The sequence below is a fragment of the Mustelus asterias genome, chromosome 29, assembly GCF_964213995.1.
Source record: "Mustelus asterias chromosome 29, sMusAst1.hap1.1, whole genome shotgun sequence".
Lineage (NCBI taxonomy): Eukaryota > Metazoa > Chordata > Chondrichthyes > Carcharhiniformes > Triakidae > Mustelus > Mustelus asterias.
The window spans coordinates 7616720-7644564 of NC_135829.1; the positions used below are offsets into that span (position 1 = coordinate 7616720).

Sequence of the window (27845 nt, forward strand, 5' to 3'; positions counted from 1 at the left end):
TGGTGCAGACTCAATGGGCCAAATGGCCTCTTTTGCACTGTATGGGTTCTATGATTCTATTCTATGATTCTACCTCACCATGTGACAGCGGGGAATCTCCTGCAAATACTCTTGTTTGTGTGCACAATACCACTTAACATAAACTTGTGGCTTTGCTATTTTACCTAACCTGTTTATTTGAGCATTGAAATGATTGTACTAAAATGGAACAAATCTGTACCCCTTGTCCTTGGGGCAGACTCTCGAAGCTCCCAACTGTGTGTGTCTGTCACTGTGGTGTGGGGGTGCCAGGGTTAGGGATGTAAATACTCAGAGCTGCCTCACAATTCCTGGTTTGAGAAGGTCAGTGAGGAGCTGATTGGTGTCTGTGAGTCACTCACTTCATTGAAGCTCTTAGACAGAAGCCATTAGCCCAGAGACAGAACCGTCTCCATTCCCCAGGTAATGAGGTTAGCATCACTGAGTAATCGTGTGTATGTGTGCGTGCATTTGTGTGTGCTTGTCATATGAGGAGAGACTAAGTCGGTTAGGATTATTTATATTCACTGGAGTTTAGAAGAGTGAGAGAGGATTTCATGCAAAGTTATAAAATTCTAACAAGGTTAGACAGGGTGGATTCAGAAAGAATGTTCCCAATGGTGAGGGGAGTCCAGACCTAGGGGTCATAGTTTGAGGATAAGGAATAAACCTTTTAGAACTGAGGTGAGGAGAAATTTCTTCACCCAGAGGGTGGTGAATGTGTGGAATTCACTCCCACAGAAAGTAGTTGAGGCCAAAACATTGTGTGATTTCAAGAAGAAATTAGATACAGCTCTTGGGGCTAAAGGGTTCAAGGAATATGGGAGGAAGGGGGGGATCAGAATATTGAATTCGATGATCAGCCATGATCATAATGAATGGTGGAGCAGGCTCGAAGGGCCGAATGGCCTCCTTCAGCTTCTAGTTTCTAAGCTTCTAACACTACTGTGAAGGGCTTCCTGATGACCTTGTTTCAGAGATGCCATACAAATGTGAGTTTGTTGTTGAATGACCTGCTCTTGTTGCTGTGGTTATGATCTTTGTGCTTTGACCAATTGGAATGTGTTTTATTGCATGGTTCCCACTTACAGTGATGAATACCGTCAGCTGGTACATCCGCAGCCCACTGGGGTTCTCGCTGGTGCCCCTAGCCCAGGGCGCCTTCCACAGGTTAATGGGGGAGAGCGGAGGCCATGGACTGCGGGTCGATGGCTTACCTGTGCAGGTGAGTGTTATCCCCCTTTGGATCTCAATGGAACACATATCGGGAAAAGCGGAACAGTGTTAAAGGAAGACAAGAAAGGTATCTATTGTCGTTTGTGACAAAAATGTCCAAAGATGTACGGATTAGCTGGATTGGCCATGCTAAATTGCTCCTTAGTGTCCCGGGATGCATAGTGAGAGGGATTAGTGGGGTAAATGTGTGGGGCGACAGGGTCTGGGTGGGATTGTGGTCGGTGCAGGCTCCAGGGGCCGAATGGCCTCCTTCTGCACTGCAGGGATTTCTATGGTAGGACTGGCCCGGAAAAGGCCAGTTAGGGGATGGACAATCTCAGCTGTGCCGACCTCCACGGACAAATAGCCCATCAATCCTCATTTCTGTTCTGGGATATAAGGGATGTCTTCTTGGGCTGACTGAAGGGGAAGTTGTATTCCAGCCATTTTGGGAGGGTGCAGGGGTGTTGTTACAATGTAGCCAATGGGAGCGCGCTGTGGTGGTCAGAGTACCAGCTGACCCGTTAGACAATGTGACCAACGGCAACATGATCAGCTGACCCGGTATAAACAGGAAGCAGATGGGGAATGTTGGGAGATTTTGTGTCCCAGGGCGTGGCCCAAGTGGTGGTGTAAAGTTTCCTTATTAAACCTTTGCTTTGACCTGCTTTGGGAAGTTAAGGTTGTTTTATTGCTCGCTACTGGATGAATGGGAAAGATTGGACGCCCTGGATTTACGAGTGTCATGGTGGCATAGTGGTTAGCGCAGCTGCCTCACAGCGCCAGGGACCCGGGTTCGATTCCCGAATTGTGTCACTGTCTGTGCGGAGTCTGCACGTTCTCCCCATGTCTGCGTGGGTTTCCTCTGGGTGCTCCGGTTTCCTCCCACAGTCCGAAAAACGAGCTGGTTAGGGTGCATTGGCCATGCTAAATTCTCCCTCAGTGTACCCGAACAGGCGCCAGAGTGTGGCGACTAGGGGATTTTCACAGTAACTTCATTGCGGTGTTAATGTAAGCCTACTTGTGACACTAATAAATAAACTTTACTTTTAATGTGTGGGTGGGGAGAAGGCCTATTTTTTTAAAGAAAGGCAATTAGGAGGCAAGCATCATACACTTAACACATCTCTTTATAACCAATTGGAGATTCAGTGACCTAGTTGCTTGATGGTACAGAATTTGAGTATTACTGGCAAATGAGACATGCTGTTGAAGCTTTTTGTTTTGCACTCATCAGGAGAGATACAAGAATTCCAAATTTCAAAGGGAGCAACAATTCTTACTGCATGAGAAACCAATCAGCGCCATTGTTGATCCCTTTGAAATTTGGCACTCTTGCATCTGTCCAGATGAGTGCAAGATTAAAAACTTCAGCAGCATGTCTCCTTTTTTCAGCAGTTTGCATCTAACCGTTGGGTTTCAGCTGACCCCATGCCCTGTCTAAACTTTCCTGGTAAAATGTTTATCCAAGCCCTGAATCCAGGCATAAAGTATAGATGAGTGTGGGCTTTCTCATTAGAGTTGTAGTAGATGCCACCTTTGCTGTATTGTCTAGTTTTCTCTTGTAACTATGGTCCTTCACTTACCAGTCACTCTCAATACATAATCTCCAGAGTTGATGTATTTTATTTCTTCATTCATGGGACATGGGCATCGCTGGCTCGGCCAGCATTTATTACCCCATCCCTAGTTGCTCTTGGAGGACAGTTGAGAGTCAACCACATTGCTGTGGTTCTGGAGTCACATGTAGGCCAGACCTGGTAAGGACGGCAGATTTCCTTCCCTGAAGGACATTAGTGAACCAGATGGGCTTTTCCGACAATGGTTTCATCAGTAGATTCTTAATTCCAGATATTTTTTATTGAATTCAAATTCCACCATCTGTTGTGGCGGGATTTGAACCCGGGTGCCCAGGACGTTAGCGGTGTTTCTGGATTAATAGTCTAGCGATAATACCACGAGGCTATTAATTCCCATGGGTAAGGAGTTCCTCCTGGTGTCCAAACTATTCCCTCCACCCTCAATAAACCCACATCTAGAAAAGATAAACCGAACATTCATCTCATTATTTTTTGTGGCACCTTACTGTAGTGTATTGAAAATTGCAATGTGCATTTTGTCTACTTGAGGCTACCATACACACATGTACAAGCAGAGGGAGTCTACTCAGCTGAGATGATAAAAAATCCATGTTTAACTGTGCAGTTCTAATTCTAAATGTCTCTGGCTAAACATCTAACTGCATCAGTCCAGGAACTTCACAATTACTACATAGTAATCACCACTTTTCAAAGAAATTCAAGTGTTTCAATGATAAAGCTGTTTAGAGGCACAAATATTTATCTCACGCCTGTTCTGAGTAATTCTGCAAGCAGACGAGGGGTTCAATTCACAGAGAGTATTGATTAGATGTTCAGGTTAGGTGGATTGGCCATGTTGAATTGCCCCTTAGTATCAGGGGGATTAGCGGGGTAGGTACATGGGTTACGGGGATAGGGCCTGGGTGGGATTGTTGTCAGTGCAGACTCGATGGGGCAAACGGCCTCTTTCTGAACTGTAGCGATTCTATGATTCGAAGTTTCCAGATCTAGACTCAAGTATTTTCATCGCTACACCCAGTGATCACAACCTACCACTGAAACCCAAGATTATGGAATTCCTTTTTAAGCTTCCATCCCACATCTGACCAGATATTTATCCAGCACCTTTTTATTTAAAAAAAAGGAGTTAATCAAACACTGTGCCTATTTCTTTTCTTGGGGAGTCACTCGCTGCTTTATATATCAGGAAGAAGTCTCACAACACCAGGTTAAAGTCCAACAGGTTTATTTGGAATCACGAGCTTTCGGAGCACTGCTCCTCCATCAGGTGAGTTATATTACAGGCAATGCAAAATCTCATTATGTATCTTTTGTCTCTCTGTAGGGCAACAAACTGAGGACAACATCTAACACCAATCCCACTGTGGGGCTCCTTCTCCGTCTAATTGGCTCCGAGGTAATTTTGAATGAGAATTAATTTGCGGGTGTTAGGATCACTACATTCAATTGGGTCCCTGATCGCTCCACCAATGGTGGCCAAGTCCTCAACTGCCAGGTCCCTAAGCTCCGGAATCAGGGGCGGCACGGTGGCACAGTGGTTAGCATTGCTGCCTCACAGCGCCAGGGACCCGGGTTCGATTCCCGGCTTGGGTCACTGTCTGTGTGGAGTCTGCACATTCTCCCCGTGTCTGCGTGGGTTTCCTCCGGGTGCTCCGGTTTCCTCCCACAGTCCAGAGATGTGCGGGTTAGATGGATTTGCCGTGATCAATTGGCCCTTAGTGACAGGGCGATTAGCAGGGTAAATACACGGGGTTACGGGGATGGAACCTGATTGGGATTGTGGTTGGTGCAGACTCGATGGGCTGAATGGCCTCCTTCTGCTTTGTAGGGATTAGAATAGAATCATAGAATCTCTGCAGTGCGGGTTAGGTGGACTGGCCATGCTAATTTGCCCCTTAGTAACAGGGAGATTGGCAATGTAAATTTGTGGGGTTGCGAAGAGAGAGCCTCGGGGGAATTGCTGTTGGTGCAGGCTCAATGGGCCAAATGGCCTCCTTCTGCACTGTAGGGATTCTGTAGAGGAGGAGGCCATTTGGCCCATCGAGCCTGCACTGACAACATTCCCACCCAACCCCAACCCTGTAATCCCACATATTTATCCTGCTAATCCCCCTGACACTAAGGGGCAATTTAGCATGGCCAATCCACCTAACCTGCACATCTTTGGACACTAAGGGGCAATTTAGCATGGCCAATCCACCTAACCTGCTCATCTTTGGACACTAAGGGGCAATTTAGCACGGCCAATCCACCTAACCTGCACATCTTTGGACACTAAGGGGCAATTTAGCACGGCCAATCCACCTAACCTGCACATCTTTGGACACTAAGGGGCAATTTAGCACGGCCAGTCCACCTAACCTGCACATCTTTGGACACTAAGGGGCAATTTAGCATGGCCAATCCACCTAACCTATACATCTTTGGGACTGTGTATGTTCTGACAAATGTTTGTCTGTTATTACTGAATATTTTGCTATCTTACATCACGTGGGAGCGATTGTTCTTTATCACAAGTGTTTCAGAAATATGCTTTTACTGCCTGTGCCAGTTACTCTGACACAGTTACCCAAATATAGTTTCTTTTGTGAGTCGCTGTGGGACTATCATAAGGACAGCAAATCATTTTATGTCAGGGCAGCCTCTGGCTGAAGCATTCATCCTTGTTCAATGCAAGATGATTACTAAGATCTGAGACACACACACAAAAGGTTGAAACATAGCTGAAGATGCTGTATATTTCACCTACATCTTTATTTTTCTCCTGGGGAGGAACTGGTTAGCACTGCCGCCTCACAGCGCCAGGGAACCGGGATCAATTCTGGCCTCGGGTGACTGTCTGTGCAGAGTTTGCACGTTCTCCCCGTGTCTGCGTGGGTTTCCTCCGGGTGCTCCGGTTTCCTCTCACAGTCCAAAGATGTGCAGGTTAGGTGGATTGGCCATGCTAAATTGCCCCTTAGTGTCCAAAGATGTGCAGGTTATCTGGATTGGTCATGCTAAATTGCCCCTTAGTGTCCAAAGATGTGTAGGTTAGGGGGATTAGTGGGGTAAATACTTGGGGTTGCGGGGAATAGGTCTGTGTGGAATTGCCCCTTAGTGTGAGGAGGATTAAGTGGGGTTACAGGGATAGGGCCTGGGTGGGATTGTTGTTGGGGCTGACTCGATGGGCCGAATGGCCTCCTTCTGCACTGGAGGGATTGTATGGGATTGTACATATGGATTGTATGAATTTTGAAAATGGATGGTTTAAGGATCAAGGCAAGTGCAGTGCCGATGGAGTGCTGCACTGTCTGAGGTGGATGAGACATAACCTCTCCTGGGTTGAGGTAAAAGATCCTACAGTGCTAGTTTGAGATACCAGTCTGAGGCAGGTACCTGCTTGCACCAGATGCTAGTTATACTGTCCACCAATCAGTGAAGTGGTGGTTTGTGCCTCCAAAATGGATAGTTCCTTCTGCCATGAAGCATCTTTTTGTGGCAGTACAGAACTTGAACATTGCTGAAAGAGAGAGAGAGTGAGACATGCTGTCAAAGTTTTTTGTCTTGCACTCATCAGGACAAACAATTTGGACTACAGGAGCTGAACAATCCTGAGTGTGCTTATAGCTACACAAAAAGCAATTGAGGATAATAAATCCAGCTTGTGACGTGACTCAGTAAAGGGACTAAGTGGTTACTTAAAGGTCTTAATAGGGGCAAGAACAGGCTTCCCCCTGAGGTCCTGCCCGCCCCACCATGGAATTGGGTCGGAGCAGGGCAGGTTCCTGGAAGGAATCCCGTCTGTGCAATTTTATGCTCACTAATCGCCACCCGCCCGCCTCAAAAGCGGCTGGGAGGGAGCGTAGAATTCAGTCTCAAGAGTGGAACTTGATCCTCTAGCTTGTGGCAGTAGAGGAATAGGGATATTTTACTACAGCTGTATTGGTGAGGCCACATCTGGAGTATTGTGTGCAGTTTTGGTGTCCTTATCTGAGGAAGGATGTCCTTGCTATCGAGGGAATACAGCGAAGGTTTACCAGGCTGATTCCTGGGATGGCAGGTCTGTCATATGAGGAGAGACTAAGTCGGTTAGGATTATATTCACTGGAGTTTAGAAGAGTGAGAGGGGACCTCATAGAAACTTATAAAATTCTAACAGGGTTAGACAGGGTAGATTCAGAAAGAATGTTCCCGATGGTGGGGGGAGTCCAGAACCAGGGGTCATAGTTTGAGGATAAGGGGTAAACGTTTTAGGACTGAGGTGAGGAGAAATTTCTTCACCCAGAGGGTGGTGAATGTGTGGAATTCACTCCCACAGAAAGTAGTTGAGGCCAAAACGTTGTCTGATTTCAAAAATAAATTGTTTATTTATTAGTGTCACAAGTAGGCTTACGTTAACACTGCAATGAAGTTACTGTGAAAATCCCCTAGTCGCCACACTCCGGCGCCTGTTCGGGTTACACTGAGGGAGAATTTAGCATGGTTAATCCTCACAACCAGCACAGACTTTTGGACTGTGGGAGGAAACCGGAGCACCCGGAGGAAACCCATGCAGACGTGGGAAGAACGTGAAGACTCCGCACAGACAGTGACCCAAGGCCGGGAATCAAACCTGGGTCCCTGGCGCTGTGAGGCAGCAGTGCTAACCCACTGGGCCAGCAATTAGATATAGCTCTTGGGGCTAAAGGGATCAAGGGATATGGAGGGAAGGGGGGATCAGGATATTGAATTTGATGATCAGCCATGATCAAAATGAATGGTGGAGAAGGCTTGAAGGGCTGAATGGCCTCCTCCTGTTTCTAGTTTCTATGTATGTTTTTTTATGTATGTGTACCATAAGATCTCCCAATGAACAGTATAGAATCATAGAATCCCTACAGTGCAGAAGACCATAAGACCATAAGACATAGGAGCGGAAGTAAGGCCATTCGGCCCATCGAGTCCACTCCACCATTCAATCATGGTTGATTTCAACTCCATTTACCCGCTCTCTCCCCATAGCCCTTAATTCCTCGAGAAATCAAGAATTTATCAATTTCTGTCTTGAAGACGCTCAATGTCTCGGCCTCCACAGCCCTCTGTGGCAATGAATTCCACAGACCCACCACTCTCTGGCTGAAGAAATTTCTCCTCATCTCTGTTCTAAAGTGACTCCCTTTTATTTTAAGGCTGTGCCCACGCGTCCTAGTCTCCCCTGTTAATGGAAACAACTTCCCTACGTCCATCCTATCTAAGCCGTTCATTATCTTGTAAGTTTCTATCAGATCTCCCCTCAACCTCCTAAACTCCAATGAATATAATCCCACGATCCTCAGACGTTCATCGTATGTCAGGCCTACCATTCCTGGGATCATCCATGTGAATCTCCGCTGGACCCGCTCCAGTGCCAGTATGTCCTTCCTGAGGTGTGGGGCCCAAAATTGCTCACAGTACTCCAAATGGGGCCTAACCAGTGCTTTATAAAGCCTCAGAAGTACATCCCTGCTTTTGTATTCCAAGCCTCTTGAGATAAATGACAACATTACATTTGCTTTCTTAATTACGGACTCAACCTGCAAGTTTACCTTTAGAGAATCCTGGACTAGGACTCCCAAGTCCCTTTGCACTTTAGCATTATGAATTTTGTCACCGTTTAGAAAATAGTCCATGCCTCTATTCTTTTTTCCAAAGTGTACGGCCTCGCACTTGCCCACGTTGAATTTCATCAGCCACTTCTTGGACCACTCTCCTAAACTGTCTAAATCTTTCTGCAGCCTCCCCACCTCCTCAATACTACCTGCCCCTCCACCTATCTTTGTATCATCGGCAAACTTGGCCAGAATGCCCCCAGTCCCGTCATCTAGATCGTTAATATATAAAGAGAACAGCTGTGGCCCCAACACTGAACCCTGCGGGACACCACTTGTCACCGGTTGCCATTCTGAGAAAGAACCTTTTATCCCAACTCTCTGCCTTCTGTCTGACAGCCAATCGTCAATCCATGTTAGTACCTTGCCTCGAATACCATGGGCCCTTATTTTACTCAGCAGTCTCCCGTGAGGCACCTTGTCAAAGGCCTTTTGGAAGTCAAGAAAGATAACATCCATTGGCTCTCCTTGGTCTAACCTATTTGTTATCTCTTCAAAGAACTCTAACAGGTTTGTCAGGCACGACCTCCCCTTACTAAATCCATGCTGACTTGTCCTAATCCGACCCTGCACTTCCAAGAATTTAGAAATCTCATCCTTAACGATGGATTCTAGAATTTTGCCAACAACTGAGGTTAGGCTAATTGGCCTATAATTTTCCATCTTTTTTCTTGTTCCCTTCTTGAACAGTGGGGTTACAACAGCGATTTTCCAATCCTCTGGGACTTTCCCTGACTCCAGTGACTTTTGAAAGATCATAACTAACGCCTCCACTATTTCTTCAGCTATCTCCTTTCGAACTCTAGGATGTAGCCCATCTGGGCCCGGAGATTTATCAATTTTCAGACCTTTTAGTTTCTCTAGCACTTTCTCCTTTGTGATGGCAACCATATTCAACTCTGCCCCCTGACTTTCCTGAATTGTTGGGATATTACTCATGTCTTCTACTGTGAAGACTGACGCAAAGTACTTATTAAGTTCCTCAGCTATTTCCTTGTCTCCCATCACTAGATTACCAGCGTCATTTTGGAGCGGCCCAATGTCTACTTTTGCCTCCCGTTTGTTTTTAATGTATTTAAAGAAACTTTTACTATCATTCCTAATGTTACTGGCTAGCCTACCTTCATATTTGATCCTCTCCTTCCTTATTTCTCTTTTTGTTATCCTCTGTTTGTTTTTATAGCCTTCCCAATCTTCTGACTTCCCACTACTCTTTGCCACATTATAGGCTCTCTCTTTTGCCTTGATGCATTCCCTGACTTCCTTTGTCAGCCATGGCTGCCTAATCCCCCCTCTGATAACCTTTCTTTTGTTTGGGATGAACCTCTGCACTGTGTCCTCAATTACTGTAAGAAGTTTAACAACACCAGGTTAACTTCTTACTGTGTTTGCCCCAGTCCAACGCCGGCATCTCCACATCATGGTCCTCAATTACTCCCAGAATCTCCTGCCATTGCTGTTCTACTGTCTTTCCCACTAGGCTCTGCTTCCAGTCGATTTTTGTCAGTTCCTCCCTCATGCGCCTGTAATTACCTTTATTTAACTGTAGAACCTTCACATCTGATTCTGCCTTCCTTCTTTCAAATTGCAGACTGAATTCTACCATATTATGATCACTGCTTCCTAAGTGTTCCCTTACTTTAAGATCTTTTATCACGTCTGGCTCATTACATAACACTAAGTCCAGAATAGCCTGTTCCCTCGTGGGCTCCATCACAAGCTGTTCCAAAAAGCCATCCTGTAAACATTCAATGAATTCCCTTTCTTTGGGTCCACTGGCAACATTATTTACCCAGTCCACCTGCATATTGAAATCCCCCATGATCACTGTGACCTTGCCTTTCTGACATGCCCTTTCTATTTCGTGGTGCATTTTGTGCCCCTGGTCCTGACCACTGTCAGGAGGCCTGTACATAACTCCCATTATGGTTTTTTTGCCTTTGTGGTTCCTCAGCTCTACCCACACAGACTCCACATCGTCTGACCCTATGTCGTTTAGTGCTATTGATTTCATTTCATTTCTAATTAACAAGGCAACCCCGCCCCCTCTACCCACCCCTCTGTCTTTTCGATAGGTTGTGAATCCCTGGATGTTTAACTGCCAGTCCTGAACCCCCTGCAACCACGTCTCTGTGATGCCTACCACATCATAGCTGCCAGTCACAATCTGGGCCACAAGCTCATCTACCTTGTTCCGGACACTGCGGGCATTTAAATATAGCACCTTTAATTCCCTATTGACCGTCCCTCTTTGTTTTCGTAGTGTGGTGGACCTTGGTTTACTGAGCCTTTCCAGACACTGTGTCATATTTTGTGAGATGGGGACTATCGTAACCTCTCCTGAGTGCTGTCTTTTCGTGATGGAGGCCATTTGGCCCATCGAGCCTGCACCGACCACAATCTCACCACACCCTGCCCCCACAACCCCATTTTTTACCCTGGCTAGTCCCCCTGACACTAAGGGGCAATTTTTAGCATGGCCAATCCACCTAACCCGCACATCTTTGGACTGTGGGTGGAAACCGGAGCACCCGGAGGAAACCCACGCAGACACGGGGAGAACGTGCAAACTCCATACAGACAGTGACCCGAGGCCGGAATCGAACCCAGGTCCCTGGCGCTGTGAGGCAGCAGTGCTAACCACCGTGTCACCAGAGATAACAAAGAAAATTACAGCACAGGAACAGGCTCTTCGGCCCTCCAAGCCTGCACCGACCATGCTGCCCGATTTGAACGAAAACCCCCTCCCCTTCCGGGGACCGTATCCCTCTATTCCCATCCTATTCATGCATTTGTCAAGACGCCCCTTAAAAGTCACTATCCTATTCGCTTCCACTACCTCCCCCGGTAGCGAGTTCCAGGCACCCGCCACCCTCTGTATGAAAAACGTGCCTCGTACATCTCCTTTAAACCTTGCTCCCTCGCACCTTAAACCTCTGCCCCCTAGTAATTGGCTCTTCCACCCTGGGAAAAAGCTTCTGACTGTCCACTCTGCCCCTTCATAATCTTGTAGACTTCTATCAGGTCGCCCTTCAACCTCCATCATTCCAGTGAGATCAAACCGAGTTTCACCAACCTCTCCTCGTAGCGACTGCCCACCAGGCCAGAGGAAATGTTCAAGAGGAAGCTAAAATAATTGTGTTGAAGCATTGTATTTCGGGCTCTGTACATACTCAGTCAACAACGTTAAGCCCTGAATTTGTACTCTATGCACAATCTCCTATTCTCTCCTCGCAAGGTAGAGAGAGAGAGAGAGAGACAGGCAAAGTATTTGCAACACAACAGCATGTGGAGATATTTCACCTCTTAATGGGAAATTCTACTGCCGAACTCCATTTCACTTCAGCGTGTCCTTGTGGTAAAGAGGCTGTGTGCATTATAATCCGAGTTGGAATAAGGCATAATGGTATGGAGATTTTATTGATATTCTGTGGGTGCCTTGGGGGGTTGGTTGTTGAGGCGTCCACATTGGCGGCACTTATGAGTAATAGCCCATGGGTCATATAGAAAGCCTGTGCGTGTGATACATTATTCACAAGGGTACAACTTAGTGCCGAATTAATTCATTTTATTACAGCTGCTTGCCAAAGTAAATTAACAGTTTCAGCCAAGCACTAAACTACCGAGGTATTTATTTTTGGATGATTGTTGTGACACTGTTTTATGGGACAATAATTTGCATCCTTTATGATCAGATTGTGTAATTTATATATGCCAGTGGCCAGTGTTTCAAATCCCTTTATTAAATCTTGATCCCATCAGCATAGCTGACCCTGGCTGATTTTCTTCCGCACCAGGGCAACTCGTGTATCACACATTCCCCCTCGGACAGAGAGCCCAAGGAATATTAGTTTACCAGATACTCCAATGAGCTGATAATGGACTTACTTTTACCTATTAAACCAGCCTCCCACTTCCCGCTGCCTCGGAAAAAGCAGCCAGCATAATCAAGGACCCCACGCACCCTGGACACACTCTCTTCCACCTTCTTCAGCCGGGAAAAAGATACAAAGGTCTGAGATCACGATCCAAGAACAATTTCTTCCCTGCTGCCATCACACTTTTGAATGGACCTACCATATATTAAGCACATCTTCCTCTACAGCCTCGCTGTGACTGTAATGAGTATTTTTGAAGTCTTGTCACTGTTATAACACTGCAATCAGGGCAACTGATTTGAGGCACAACACACTCCTACAAACAGTAAGGTGCTAAAGTCCTGATATTTCAGTGTTGCTATTTGGGGGATTTATATCAATCCAGGTCATGATGCGTAGGTTAGGGGGACGACTGGAGTACATATGTGGGATGACGGGGATAGGGCAGTGGGTGGGCCTGGGTAAAATGCTCTGACAGAGAGTCGGTACTGATTCGATGGGCTGAATAGCCCACTGCAGGGATTCTGTGGCGATATTCCCATGCATCTTCTGCCCTTGTCCTTCTAAATGGAAGGTCAGATGTTCGACGGACAGCTGTGATCTCGGGAAACTAATCACGCCACGTAAATTTGGAAGAGAAGAAATGAAATTATGAGATAATGGAGGTACAATGAGATAGAACAATATTCTACACAAGGTCAAGTTGAGAGGAGTTTAAGTAAGATGACAGGAGTCTCTTTTGGAAATTAAAAACCAGCAGCGACCATTTGGGCCGAAGGGCCTCTTTCTGTGTTCTAAATACGGCATGGCAGCACAGTAGTTAGGACTGCTGCCTCGCAGCGCCAGGGATCCAGGTCCGATTCCCGGCTTGGGTCACTGTCTGTGCGGAGTTTGCACATTCTCCCCGTGTCTGCATGGGTTTCCTCCGGGTGCTCCGGTTTCCTCCCACAGTCCGAAAGACATGCTAGGCCGTGCTAAATTCTCCCTCAGTGTAACCTGAACAGGCGCCGGAGTGTGGCGACTAGGGGATTTTCACAGTAACTTCATTGCAGTGAGGGGGCGACCTGATAGAAGTCTACAAGATTGTGAGGGGCATGGACAGAGTGGATAGTCAGAAGCTTTTTCTCAGGGTGGAAGAGTCATTTACTAGGGGGCAGAGGTTTAAGGTGCAAGGTTTAAAGGAGGTGTCGGAAGCAAGTTGTTTTTACACAGAAGATGGTGGGTGCCTGGAACTCGCTGCCGGGGGAGGTAGTGGAAGCAGATACGACAGTGACTTTTAAGGGGCATCTTGACAAATACATGAATAGGATGGGAATAGAGGGATACGGTCCCCGGAAGGGTAGAGGGGTTTAGTTAAGTCAGGCAGCATGGTCGGTGCAGACTTGGAGGGCCGAAGGGCCTGTTCCTGTGCTGTAATTTTCTTTGTTCTTTATTAATGTAAACCTACTCATGACACTAATAAACAAACTTTAAAACTTTACTATTTTAACAATAGCCCAGGTTGATCGCAAACCTGGACAGTGCAAACGAGGGGAAAGATGTCTGGATGAAAATTAATCTCCCCAGGCAGAAGCTGAAATGTAATTTTTCAAATCAAGACATTTCGAGTGTGCAGATTATCAATGGGAGGTTACCACTCAACACTGCGAGAGCGGTCTTCCTTAGCAGCAGTTGTTCGACTAATTAGATATCTTTCAAAATTCGCTCCATCCCTTCAAAATTCAATGTAATATATGTGGGGTGGTTCTTAACCATTAGTACCTCAGATCTCTCAAGGCGTGGCTTTGAAGGGATATCTCATGTACCAGGACAGATGACACTCTGGAAGTTCATTATTGCGTGTCCGCCCAGCTCAGTGCATTACCAATATGCGAGCTTTGATCTTTCCTTATTCAGATAATCCCTTTGGAGTTAGTTACCCATCCTATCCATCTACCTAGATCCCGAATGGCTCATGACAATGAAGGCATCTTAGCCCCTGACGTACTAAGCAGCAAGGGCCTCCCATCCATTGACTCTGTCTACACTTCCCGCTGCCTCGGCAAAGCAGCCAGCATAATTAAGGACCCCATGCACCCCGGACATTCTCTCTTCCACCTTCTCCCGTCGGGAAAAAGATACAAAAGTCTGAGGTCACGTACCAACCGACTCAAGAACAGCTTCTTCCCAGCTGCTGTCAGACTTTTGAATGGACCTACCTCGCACTAAGTTGATCTTTCTCTACACCCTAGCTATGACTGTAACACTACATTCTGCACCTTTTCCTTTCCTTCTCTATGAATGGTATGCTTTGTCTGTATAGCGTGCAAGAAACAATTTTCACTGTTTGTTAATACATGTGACAATAATAAATCAAATCAAATCAAATCATAGACGCCCTCCCATGACTCATGGTATGATCTGCTTCGGATCATCCAACCCCGAGAGTTCTTTCACCTCCAGACACAGTTCCGCAAAGAAAACAGCAATATCTGAGTTTCGCAGCTTAGCTAGCACCCTCCTTGTTAAATGTTCATTATGTATTGCGAAGCAAAGGACTTTCCCTCATCGCACCTGTTCAATTTGACACAAAAAATACATTTCACAAAAGCTCCCGATTGGTTTTCTTGGGAATCCTCAGGAAACAAAACTGGACTGACAATGTGGGGTGGGGTGGGGGGATTTAGATTTGGGTGGCACAGTGGTTAGCACTGCCACCTCACAGCGCCTGGGACCCAGGTTCAATTCCGGCCTTGGGTCACTGTCTGTGTGGAGTTTGTATGTTCTTGCTGTGCCTGCATGGGTTTCCTCCGGGTGCTCCGGTTTCCTCCCACAGTCCAAAAGACTGGTTAGGGGGATTGGCCATGTTAAATTGTCCCCTGGTGTCCAAATATGTGTAGGTTAGGGAGATTGGCCGTGCTAAATTGCCCCTTGGTGTCCAAAGATGTTAGCTGGATTGGTCATGTTAAATTGTCCCTTGGTGTCCCAAGATGTGTAGGTTAGGTGGATTGGCCATGCTAAATTGCCCCTTGGTGTCCAAAGGTGTGCAGGTTAGGGGGATTAGACATGTTAAATTGTCCCTTAGTGTCTAAAGATGTATAGGTTAGGGGGATTAGCCATGCTAAATTGTCCCTCAGTGTCCAAAGACGGGTAGGTTAGATGGGATTAGCCATCGGAAATGTGTGGCATTACAGAGATAGTGCGGGGGAGAGGGCCAGGGTGGGACACTCTGTTGGAGAATTGGTGCACACTCGATGGACCAAATGGCCCCTTCTGTATACGAGGGATTCTACGATTTCTGGAACTTTGGATTGGGAAATCATGTACATGTTCTTTCTGCGTGCATATTACTGCTCCTACACACAGCAATAGAGACATTAAGGGCAATTTAGATAAAAGCAAAATACTGCAGATGCTTGAATCTGAAACACAAACAGAAAATGCTGGAAAATCTCAGCAGGTCTGACAGCATCTGTGGGGAGAGAATAGAGCCAACGTTTCAATCCAGACTTGAAATGTTGGCTCCATTCTCTCTCCAAGGGACAGTTCAGCATGGATAGTCCAACAACTAGCCTGCACATCTTTGTGATGCTAAGGGACAATTTAATATTAGCTCCATTCTCTCTCCAAGGGGCGGTTTTTCATGGCCAATGCACCCTAACCAGCACATCTTTGGACTGTGGGGGGAAACCGGAGCACCCGGAGGAAACCCACGCAGACACGGGGAGAACGTGCAGACTCCACACAGACGGTGACCCGAGCCTGGAGTCGAACCCTGGCGCTGTGAGGCAATAGTGCCACCCTCCTCCATCTTCGACCCAATCCTCTCAATTTCTAATAAAATAAATATTCTAGCTTCCATGTTTTGCTATTTTATTTTGACTATAGTCCAAAGATGTGTGGGTTAGGTGGATTGCCCGTGCTAAATTGCCCCTTCGTGTTAGCGGGGGACTAGCTGGGGTAAATGCATGGGGTTATGGGGATAGGACCTGGGTGGGATTGTGGTGGGTGCAGATGGGCCGAATGGCCTCCTCCTGCACTGTGGGGATTCTATGATTCGACAGTAGAACTGACGTTTAAACAGTGGAGAGACGTTCACTCCAGTATTGGGCACGCCAGTGCAACAAGGCTTCAACGACTAGCGAGTTGGATACATTGGGGCGCAGGGAAAAATTAATGTCTTTAGCTGAGCACGACTTGTCAGCCTTCTTCTCTCACATCCCCACAGGGGCACTCTTGGAAAAGGCCTAATTGAATAGAAGTGTGTGAGCGGGTCTGCCTTGCACATGTCTGTATTGTAGTTCAGGACGAGAATCTCGTTGATAAACCAGCTCAAAGCAGTTGCACATTCAGCACCACGGCCAGCAGCTGCGTTAACCACACGTGTAATCGCAGGCAGCTGATAAACTGTTGCATTTTACATGAACCTTGCCTCTTGAGACTATTGCAAGGGCGAGGCTGCACTCAGATTGCCCAGGTCTCATTCCCTTTTGTTGGAAAGGGCGGATTGCTGTGTCTTTTTTTTTATTGTCGCAGGCGCTTGCATTGCACTAATGAAATGTAGAATAAGTTTCCCCTCGGCATTAATGAGGTATGAAAGGTCGCAGAAGCAAAGAGAAGCGGCAGCTTTTTAAGCTGTATTTCTCACAGAGCAGAGGTGGCTGGGGAATTGAGCAATGAAAGGCATTGAGGCAGTGGAACTTAGAGTCTTCCCTAACAGGGCGTATTATGTGTGCTTAAGAGAATGAATGGTTTGTTAGAATGTCGAGTTTGACATTTCGAAGGAAATTGCAGTCAATTTTGAGACATTACAAACCATTTCCAGCTAAAAGTGAAATATTTTCCTTTACTAAAGCGGTTGCGGCATCTGGTTCAAAGGTCAACACCCTGGATTCTCTCAATACTGACCCCTCAATGCTGCATTCTCTCAATACTGACCCCTCAATGCTGCATTCTCTCAATACTGACCCCTCAATGCTGCATTCTCTCAATACTGACCCCTCAATGCTGCATTCTCTCTCTACTGACCCCTCAATGCTGCGTTCTCTCTCTACTGACCCCTCAATGCTGCGTTCTCTCAATACTGACCCCTCAATGCTGCACTCTCTCAGTACTGACCCCTCAATGCTGCGTTCTCTCAATACTGACCCCTCAATGCTGCACTCTCTCAATACTGACTCCTCAATGCTGCGTTCTCTCTCAATACTGACCCCTCAATGCTGCATTCTCTCACTACTGACCCCTCAATGCTGCATTCTCTCTCTACTGACCCCTCAATGCTGCACTCTATCCGTACAGACCCCTCAATGCTGCACTCTATCCGTACAGACCCCTCAATGCTGCATTCTCTCACTACTGACCCCTCAATGCTGCACTCTCTCTCTACTGACCCCTCAATGCTGCACTCTCTCAGTACTGACCGCTCAATACTACATTCTCTCAATACTGACCCCTCAATGCTGTGTTCTCTCAATACTGACCGCTCAATGCTGCACTCTCTCAATACTGACCCCTCAATGCTGCACTCTCTCAGTACAGACCCCTCAATGCTGCATTCTCTCAATACTGACCGCTCAATGCTGCATTCTCTCAGTACAGACCCCTCAATGCTGCATTCTCTCAATACTGACCCCTCAATGCTGCATTCTCTCAATACTGACCCCTCAATGCTGCATTCTCTCAATACTGACCCCTCAATACTGCATTCTCTCAATACTGACCCCTCAATACTGCACTCTCTCAATACTGACCCCTCAATGCTGCACTCTCTCAGTACAGACCCCTCAATACTGCATTCTCTCAATACTGACCCCTCAATGCTGCATTCTCTCAATACTGACCCCTCAATGCTGCACTCTCTCAGTACAGACCCCTCAATGCTGCATTCTCTCAGTACAGACCCCTCAATGCTGCATTCTCTCACTACTGACCCCTCAATGCTGCACTCTCTCAGTACAGACCCCTCAATGCTGCATTCTCTCTCTACTGACCCCTCAATGCTGCACTCTCTCAGTACAGACCCCTCAATGCTACACTCTCTCTCTACTGACCCCTCAATGCTGCACTCTCTCAGTACAGACCCCTCAATGCTGCATTCTCTCAGTACAGACCCCTCAATGCTGCATTCTCTCACTACTGACCCCTCAATGCTGCATTCTCTCACTACTGACCCCTCAATGCTGCATTCTCTCACTACTGACCCCTCAATGCTGCATTCTCTCTCTACTGACCCCTCAATGCTGCATTCTCTCAGTACAGACCCCTCAATGCTGCATTCTCTCACTACTGACCCCTCAATGCTGCACTCTCTCTCAATACTGACCCCTCAATGCTGCATTCTCTCAATACTGACCGCTCAATGCTGCATTCTCTCAATACTGACCCCTCAATGCTGCATTCTCTCAATACTGACCCCTCAATGCTGCATTCTCTCAATACTGACCCCTCAATGCTGCACTCTCTCAATACTGACCCCTCAATGCTGCACTCTCTCAATACTGACCCCTCAATGCTGCATTCTCTCAATACTGACCCCTCAATGCTGCACTCTCTCAATACTGACCCCTCAATGCTGCACTCTCTCAGTACAGGCCCCTCAATGCTGCACTCTCTCAATACTGACCCCTCAATGCTGCATTCTCTCAATACTGACCCCTCAATGCTGCACTCTCTCAATACTGACCCCTCAATGCTGCACTCTCTCAGTACAGACCCCTCAATGCTGCACTCTATCCGTACTGCACTCTGAATACAACACTCTCTCAATACACCATTCTCTACACAGCCCTCTCTTAATGTACCATTCTCAATGGGCGATGGCCTAGTGGTATTATTGCTAGACTATTCATCCAGAAACTCATTCTGAGGACCCTTGTGAGACGAATAAATAAACTTTAAATCTTTAATTTTCTGGGGACCCCGGTTTGAATCCCGCCATGGCAGGTGGTGGAATTTGAATTCAATAAAAAATATTAGGAATTAAGAATCTACTGTTGACCATGAAACCATTGTCGATTGTTGGAAAAATCCATCTGGTTCACTAATGTCCTTTAGGGAAGGAAATCTGCCGTCCTTACCTGGTCTGGTCTACATGGGACTCCAGAGCCACAGGAATACATTGACACTCAACTGCCCTCTGAAATGGCCTAGCAAATCACTCAGTTTCAAGGGCAACTAGGGATGGGCAATAAATGTTGGTCCAGCCAGTGACACTCATGTCCCCTGAATAATAAAAAAAAACTACAGCATTCTCTCGGTACTTCTCTCTCAGTGCTGCATACTCTCAGGACTGCAGTGAGTTGTTAACCCGCGTTAGATACTGGAGTCCCAGAGGAACGGGCAACTTCCTCAGACTTTTCACCCACCCTGCAGCTGTGAGATTGACGGAAGCGCAGCAGAAGGGTGCTTGTTCACGCAGCAGCTGCGGGAGTTACAGAGGCGCAGAGGGGAAAAGGTACGAAGTAAATTTAACACCCTCCCCCTTCCGTTCCCCCGGGAGAGGATCTTGTATCTAAAACCTTCTGGAGTGAGAATCGTAACTGAACCAATCTGTCAATTCTTCCAACCCAGGGCACAGCAAGGCTAACCGATCATTTAAAAAAAAAATCATGTTTGTGTCAACTATTAACCCAGTCACTTGACTGTCCTATACTCTTGTGAAAACATGAATAAAGTTACAATAACTGAGATCGTGCTTGTCTTAGTACAAACCTATTAAATACTCAACCGTTAAACTCAATCCTAATTAAAAGCAACATTTTTGTTTAATTCTGCCTTAATTTAAAAAGTTTACTAAAACAGTATATTACCAGCAGAAAATTCCATTGGGATTCCGGATTGCTGGGCTGGTCAGTACTGGGTGCAGAATCAATACTTTTATGAAGTTATGCTTTATGCCAAGTGTTGAGGTGGTAGCCTAGTGGTATTATCGCTAGACTATTAATCCAGAAACTCAACTAATGTTCTGGGGACCCGGGTTCAAATCCCACCACGGCAGATGGTGGAATTTGAATTCAATAAAAAATATCTGGAATTTAGAATCTACTGATGACCATGGAACCATTGTCAATTGTTAGAAAAACCCATCTGGTTCACTAATGTCCTATAGTTCACTAATGCCCTTTAAGACCCACCACAGCAGAATTTGAATTCAACTAAGAATATCCAGAATTAAGAATCTACTGATGACCATGAAACCATTGTCGGAAAAACCCATCTTGTTCCCTTTAGAGTTCAAATCCCACCACAGCAGAATTTGAAAAGGATACAAAAGTCTGAGGTCACGTACCAACTGACTCAAGAACAGCTTCTTCCCTGCTGCCATCAGACTTTTGAATGGACCTACCTTACATTAAGTTGATCTTTCTGTACACCCTAGCTCTGACTGTAACACTACATTCTGCACTCTCTCCTTTCCTTCTCTATGAACGGTATTCTTTGTATAGCGCACAAGAAATAATACTTTTCACTAATACATGTGATTATAATAAATCAAATCAAATTAAAAATATCTGGAATTAAGAATCTACGGATGACCATGAAACCATTGTCAATTGTCGGAAACACCCATCTGGTTCCTTTAGGGAAGGAAATCTGCCGTCCTTACCTGGTCTGGCCTACATGTGACTCCAGAGCCACAGCAATGTGGTTGACTCTCAACTGCCTCTGGGGATGGGCAATAAATGCTGGGCAGCCAGCGATGCCCGTGTCCCACGAATGAATAAAAAATAAATCTTGTAGCTAGAAACATGAATTGAATTTTAAAAAAGAAACAGCATTTTTATAAGCACAGACTAAAGTGTCTTGAACTCCCAGCCAAGATGGCTACCAAATTTGCTTCACTGCACATTCCACGTTCCAATCGCATTGAGATGGGGACAGCATGAATCAGAAACCTAGTCTCAGAGGAATGTCAATGAGCCGTAGTTCCAATTCTACTCTCGCGATGTCCAGGTACTGAGTGGGGACAAACTCACTGACCTTGATCGCTTGACCCTGGGCTGGAGGGGGAATTCCCTCCAGCCCAGGGAGGGAACTCTGACCTGGTCAAGTTACAACTGGAATAACCAATCATGAATGGCAAGTATATCCTACTCCAACAAGAAAAAAACCCCAATGGGGTCAATTGGGAAGAGGGCCAGCTGTATGTCGGTCAAGAAATATGATTTACATATTCAGTTCCTGAAGGTCCCTGGTATGGACGGCACGGTGGCACAGTGGTTAGCACTGCTGCCTCACAGCTCCAGGGACCCGGGTTCAATTCCTGGCTTGGGTCACTGTATGGAGCCTGCACCTTCTCCCTGTGTCTGTGTGGGTTTCCTCCAGGTGCTCCGGTTTCCTCCCACACTCCAAAGATGTGCTGGTTCGGTGCATTGGCCATGCTGAATTCTCCCTCAGTGTACCTGAACAGGTGTTGGAGTGTGGCGACTAGGGGATTTTCACAGTAACTTCATTGCAGTGTTAATGTAAGCCTACTTGTGACAATAAATAAATAACTCAAACATATCTGAAGCAGATAGAATCCCTACAGTGCAGAAGGAGGCCATTTGGCCCATCGAGTCTGCACCGACCACAATCCCACCTCGGCCCTATTCCCGTAATCCCATGCATTTATTGCCTATCCCTAGTTGCCCAAGGATAAGTTGAAAGTCAACCACATTGCTGTGGCTCTGGAGTCACATGTAGGCCAGACCAGGTAAGGACGACAGATTTCCTTTCCTAAAGAGGCATTGTTAAACCAGATGGGTTTCTAATGACAACCGACAATGGTTTCATAGTCATCAGTAGATGGTTAGCGCCAGGGACCCAGGTTCAATTCCTGGCTTGGGTCACTGTCTGTGTGGAGTTTGCACGTTCTCCTCGTGTCTGCGTGGGTTTCCTCCGGGTGCTCCGGTTTCCTCCCACAGTCCAAAGATGTGCGGGTTAGGTTGATTGGCCATGCTAAATTGCCCCTTAGTGTCAGGGGGACGAGGAGGGTAAATATGTGGGGTTATGGGAATAGGGCCTGTTGTCAGTGTGGGCTTGGTGGACCAAATGGCCTCTTTCTGCACTGGAGATCCTATGAATATCCTCCACCTGTTTATCATTAATCTCAATATTACAATTACGAATAAAATTTCTTTTAGGGGATGCGGGCATCGCTGGTTAAGCCAGCATTTATTGCCCATCCCTAACTTGCCTTGAGAAGGTGATGGTTAGCCATGGACAACAAATGCTGGCCTAGCCAGCGACAACTCATTGTTCCACAGGAGCAGGCTGAGGGTAAGGGAGCTTGTTTGTGCACTAATTTATTTAATTATTTTTCAGTTAAATTTGTGAAAAAAATCGGAGGTTTTTTTTCAAAACAGGAAATAGGCCCAGCAGCAGCCTGGGAAGGTTTTGGAGGGTTTAAAAGTAGGCCGCGCCTTTGAGCGGGCAGCGTCGTTAGCGGGCAGCAGAGTGAGCAGGGGACAGAGTGAGAGCTGAAGGGCTTTGGCTCAAAACAGGCTTCGGCGAGAACAGGCAGAGGCGAGAGTAGGTTATTTTTTTCTTTTCAGAAAGTTTATTCCTGTATTTCCCCAGAGCAAAAAAAAAATGCCAGGCAAGATGTTGGAATGCTCCTGTTGCAGGATGTGGGAGATCAGGGAGACCTCCGGTATCCCTGACGACAGCACCTGCAAAAGATGCATTCAGCTGCAGCTGCTAGCTAAGCGTGTTAGGGAACTGGAGAAGGAGCTTGATGACCTCCATCTAATTCGGGAGAATGAGACGTATATAGACAGTAGCTTTAGGGAGATAGTTACACCTAAGCAGCAGAGCACAGGAAATTGGGTTACTGTAAGGAGAGGAAATGGCAGTGTGAAAGGACAGGCAGAGCAGGGTTCCCCAGTGGACATACCCCTCCACAACAGGTATACTGAATTGGATACTGTTGTGGCAGATGCTTTACCTGGGACAAGCTGCAACAGCCGGAACTCTGATACTGAGTCTGGTTCTACAGCGCAAAAGGGTGGGATGAAGAAGAGGAGAGCAGTAGTGATAGGGGACTCGATGGTCAGAGGTACGGACCGGAGGTTCTGTGGTCGGGACAGAGACTCCCGCATGGTTTGTTGCCTCCCAGGTGCCAAGGTCAGCGATGTCTCTGATCGCGTGCATAGCGTTCTAAAGAGGGAAGGTGATCAGCCAGATGTCGTGGTACATGTCGGTACCAATGATGTGGGAAGGAAGAGTGAGGAGGTCCTAAAGAGTGAGTACAAAGAGCTTGGAAGGAAGTTAAAAAGCAGGACCCCGAGGGTAGTAATCTCAGGATTGCTACCTGAGCCACATGCCAGTGAGGGCAGGAGTAGGATGCTTGGGCGGATAAACAGGTGGCTGAGGAACTGGTGCAGGGGGCAGGGTTTCCAATTCTTGGATCATTGGGACCTCTTCTGGGGCAGGTGGGACCTGTACAAGAGAGACGGGTTATACCTAAACTACAAGGGGACCAATATACTTGCAGGGAGATTTGCTCGTGTTATTGGGGAGCGTTTAAACTAGATTTGCAGGGGGGTGGGAACCAGAGTGCCAGAGCAGATAGTGGAGCAGGGGTAAAAAGACAGGTTAGTTCAAGCAAAATCACAAATGGAAGGGTAGAGTGTGGTGGAAATAATTTTTTGAGGTGTGTCTATTTCAATGCCAGGAGTATTGTAGGGAAGGCAGATGAGCTGAAGGCGTGGATAGACACGTGGAAATATGACATTATAGCCATTAGTGAAACTTGGCTACAGGAGGGGCAGGACTGGCAGCTCAATGTTCCAGGGTTCCAATGTTTCAGGCGGGATAGAGGCAGAGGGATAAAAGGTGGGGGGGTGGCATTGTTGGTCAGGGAAAATGTTATAGCGGTACTCAGGCAGGATAGATTAGGGAGCTTGTCTACAGAGGCCCTATGGGTGGAGCTGAGAAACAGGAAAGGTATGACCACATTAATGGGCTTGTATTATAGACCACCCAATAGTCAGCGAGAACTGGAGGAGCAAATCAGCGGAGAGATAGCTGACAACTGCAAGAAACACAAAGTTGTGATAGTAGGGGATTTTAATTTTCCACATATAGATTGGGACTCGCATACTGTTAAAGGTTTAGATGGGGTAGAGTTTGTAAAATGTGTTCAGGAGAATTTTCTACATCAGTATATAGAGGTGCCAACTAGAGAGGATGCGATATTGGATCTCCTATTGGGAAATGAGTTAGGGCAGGTGATGGATGTGAGTGTGAGGGAACACTTTGGATCCAGTGATCATAATGCCATTAGTTTCAACCTGATCGTGGATAAGGATAGATCTGGTCCTCGGGTTGAAGTTCTGAACTGGAAAAAGGCCAAATTTGATGAAATGAGAAGGGATCTGGGAAGTGTGGATTGGCACAGGCTGTTCTCTGGTAAGGATGTAAATGGAAAGTGGGAGGCCTTCAAAGGAGAAATTTTGAGAGTGCAGAGTTTGTATGTTCCTGTCAGGATTAAAGGCAAAGTAAATAGGAATAAGGAACCTTGGTTCTCGAGGGAGATTGTAACACTGATTAAGAGGAAGAGAGAGTTGTATGAAATGTACAGGCAGCAAAGAACACATCAGATGCTCGAGGAGTATAAAAAGTGCAAGAAGCTACTTAAGAGTGAAAATCAGGAGGGCTAAAAGAAGACATGAGGTTGCTTTGGCAGACAGAGTGAAGGAAAATCCAAAGAGCTTCTATAGGTATGTTAGGAGCAAAAGGATAGTGAGGGATAAAATTGGTCCTCTTGAAGACCAGAGTGGTGCACTGTGTATGGAACCAAAAGAGATGGGGGAGATACTAAATGGTTTTTGTGCATCCGTATTTACTGAGGAAACGGGCATGGAGTCTACGGAAATAGGGCAAACTGGTAGGGAGGCCATGGAACCTTTACAGATTAAAGGGGAGGAGGTGCTCGCTGTCTTGAGGCAAATCAGAGTGGATAAATCCCCAGGACCGGACAGGGTATTCCCACGGACCTTGAGGGAAGCTAGTGTTGAACTTGCAGGGGCCCTGGCAGACATATTTAAAATGTCAGTATTCACGGGGGAGGTGCCGGATGATTGGAGGGTGGCTCATGTTGTTCCGTTGTTTAAAAAAGGTTCCAAAAGAAATCCGGGAAATTATCGGCCAGTAAGTTTGACGTCGGTGGTGGGCAAGTTATTGGAAGGTGTGATAAGGGATAGGATCTACAAATATTTGGATAGACAGGGACTTATTAGGGAGAGTCAACATGGCTTTGTGCGTGGTAGGTCATGTTTGACCAATCTATTAGAGTTTTTCGAGGAGGTTACCAGGAAAGTGGATGAAGGGAAGGCGGTGGATGTTGTCTACCTGGATTTCAGCAAGGCCTTTGACAAGGTCCCTCATGGGAGGTTAGTTAGGAAGGTTCAGTCGCTGGGTATACATGGGGAGGTAGTAAATTGGATAAGACACTGGCTCAATGGAAGAAGCCAGAGAGTGGTTGTGGAGGATTGCTTCTCTGAGTGGAGGCCTGTGACTAGTGGTGTGCCGCAGGGATCGGTGTTGGGTCCGTTGTTGTTTGTCATCTATATCAATGATCTGGATGATAATGTGGTCAATTGGATCAGCAAGTTTGCTGATGATACAAAGATTGGAGGTGTAGTGGACAGTGAGGAAGGTTTTCAAAGCTTGTAGAGGGATTTGGACCAAATAGAAAAATGGGCTGAAAAATGGCAAATGGAATTTAACGCAGACAAGTGTGAGATATTGCACTTTGGAAGGACAAACCAAAGAAGAACGTACAGGGTAAATGGTAGGACTCTGAAGAGTGCAGTTGAACAGAGGGATCTGGGAATACAGGTACAGAGTTCCCTAAAAGTGACGTCACAGGTGGATAGGGTCGTAAAGAGTGCCTTTGGTACATTGGCCTTTATAAATCGGAGTATCGAGTATAAAAGTTGGAGTGTTATGGTAAGGTTATATAAGGCATTGGTGAGGCCGAATTTGGAGTATTGTGTACAGTTTTGGTCACCTAGTTACAGGAAGGATGTAAATAAGATTGAAAGAGTGCAGAGAAGGTTCACAAGGATGTTGCCGGTACTTGAGAAGCTGAGTTACAGAGAGAGATTGAATAGGTTGGGACTTTATTCCCTGGAGCGTAGAAGATTGAGGGGAGATTTGATAGAGGTGTATAAGATTTTGATGGGTATAGATAGAGTGAATGCAAGCAGGCTTTTTCCGCTGAGGCTAGGGGAGAAAAAAACCAGAGGGCATGGGTTAAGGGTGAAAGGAGAAAAGTTTAAAGGGAATATTAGGGGGGGCTTCTTCACGCAGAGAGTGGTGGGAGTGTGGAATGAGCTGCCGGATAAAGTGGTAAATGCGGGGTCACTTTTAACATTTAAGAAAAACTTGGACGGGTTCATGGATGAGAGGGGTGTGGAGGGATATGGTCCAAGTGCAGGTCAGTGGGACTAGGCATAAAATGGTTCGGCACAGACAAGAAGGGCCAAAAGGCCTGTTTCTGAGCTGTAATTTTCTATGGTTCTATGGTTCTATGGTAACTATATGCCATAAAATGATTTTTAGTGTATTGTTGAGGTTAGGGATAAGCAGGTGGAGGCATTGAATGATCAAGTATCTTGAGTACTTATAAAGAGAGACTTGGGCCTTCCACAACCGGTGGGCACTGTGCCGCCTGGGCAGTATATCACCCCCCCCCCACCGGGAATGTTATTTTGATTTCATTAGCTATGCTGCATTTTGATGTGCAGAGAAGGTTCACCAGGTTGATACCAGAGTTGAGGGGTGTTGATTATGAGGAGAGACTGAGCAGATTGGGTTTGTATTCGTTGGAATTTAGAAGGCTGAGGGGGGATCTTATAGAGACCTATAAGATAATGAAGGGGCTGGATAGGGTAGAGATGGAGAGATTCTTTCCACTTAGAAAGGAAGCTCGAACTAGAGGGCACAGCCTCAAAATAAAGGGGGGTCGGTTTAGGACAGAGCTGAGGAGGAACTTCTTCTCTCAGAGGGTGGTGAATCTCTGGAATTCTCTGCCCACTGAAGTGGTGGAGGCTACCTCGTTGAATATGTTTAAATCATGGATAGATGGATTCCTGATCGGTAAGGGAATTAGGGGTTATAGGGATCAGGCGGGTAAGTGGAACTGATCCACTTCAGATCAGCCATGATCTTATTGAATGGCGGGGCAGGCTCGAGGGGCTAGATGGCCTACTCCTGCTCCTATTTCTTATGTTCTTATGTTCTGATAGATTCGTTACAGTGACCCACCAGTGCTGCCACCCCCTCTCATTTGGGACACTGAGTGTGTGAGGAATGAGCTATGAAGAGGGACTGTTCCTTAACTAAAATAATATTAATTGGCACAGTAAGAAGCCTCACAACACCAGGTTGAAGTCCAACAGGTTTATTTGGAATCATGAGCTTTCGGAGCGCTGCTCCTTCATCAGGTGAGTGGCCATGCTAAATTGCCCCATGGTATCCGCTCACCTGATGAAGGAGCAGCGCTCCGAAAGCTCGTGATTCCAAATAAACCTGTTGGACTTTAACCTGGTGTTGTGAGA

The 27845-nt window shown here is 46.5% G+C and overlaps 1 protein-coding gene across 1 annotated transcript in view; it reads left to right on the top strand.

Annotated features, from left to right (window-relative positions):
• ccdc33 (coiled-coil domain containing 33) overlaps positions 1 to 27845 on the top strand; it is a 289497-nt gene that overhangs the window by 153815 nt on the left and 107837 nt on the right. Inside the window, exons 13-14 of the mRNA XM_078199812.1 lie at positions 1110 to 1243; positions 4159 to 4230. Of these exons, the coding sequence (XP_078055938.1) occupies positions 1110 to 1243; positions 4159 to 4230 (206 nt within the window). The remainder of the gene's footprint in view (positions 1 to 1109; positions 1244 to 4158; positions 4231 to 27845) is intronic.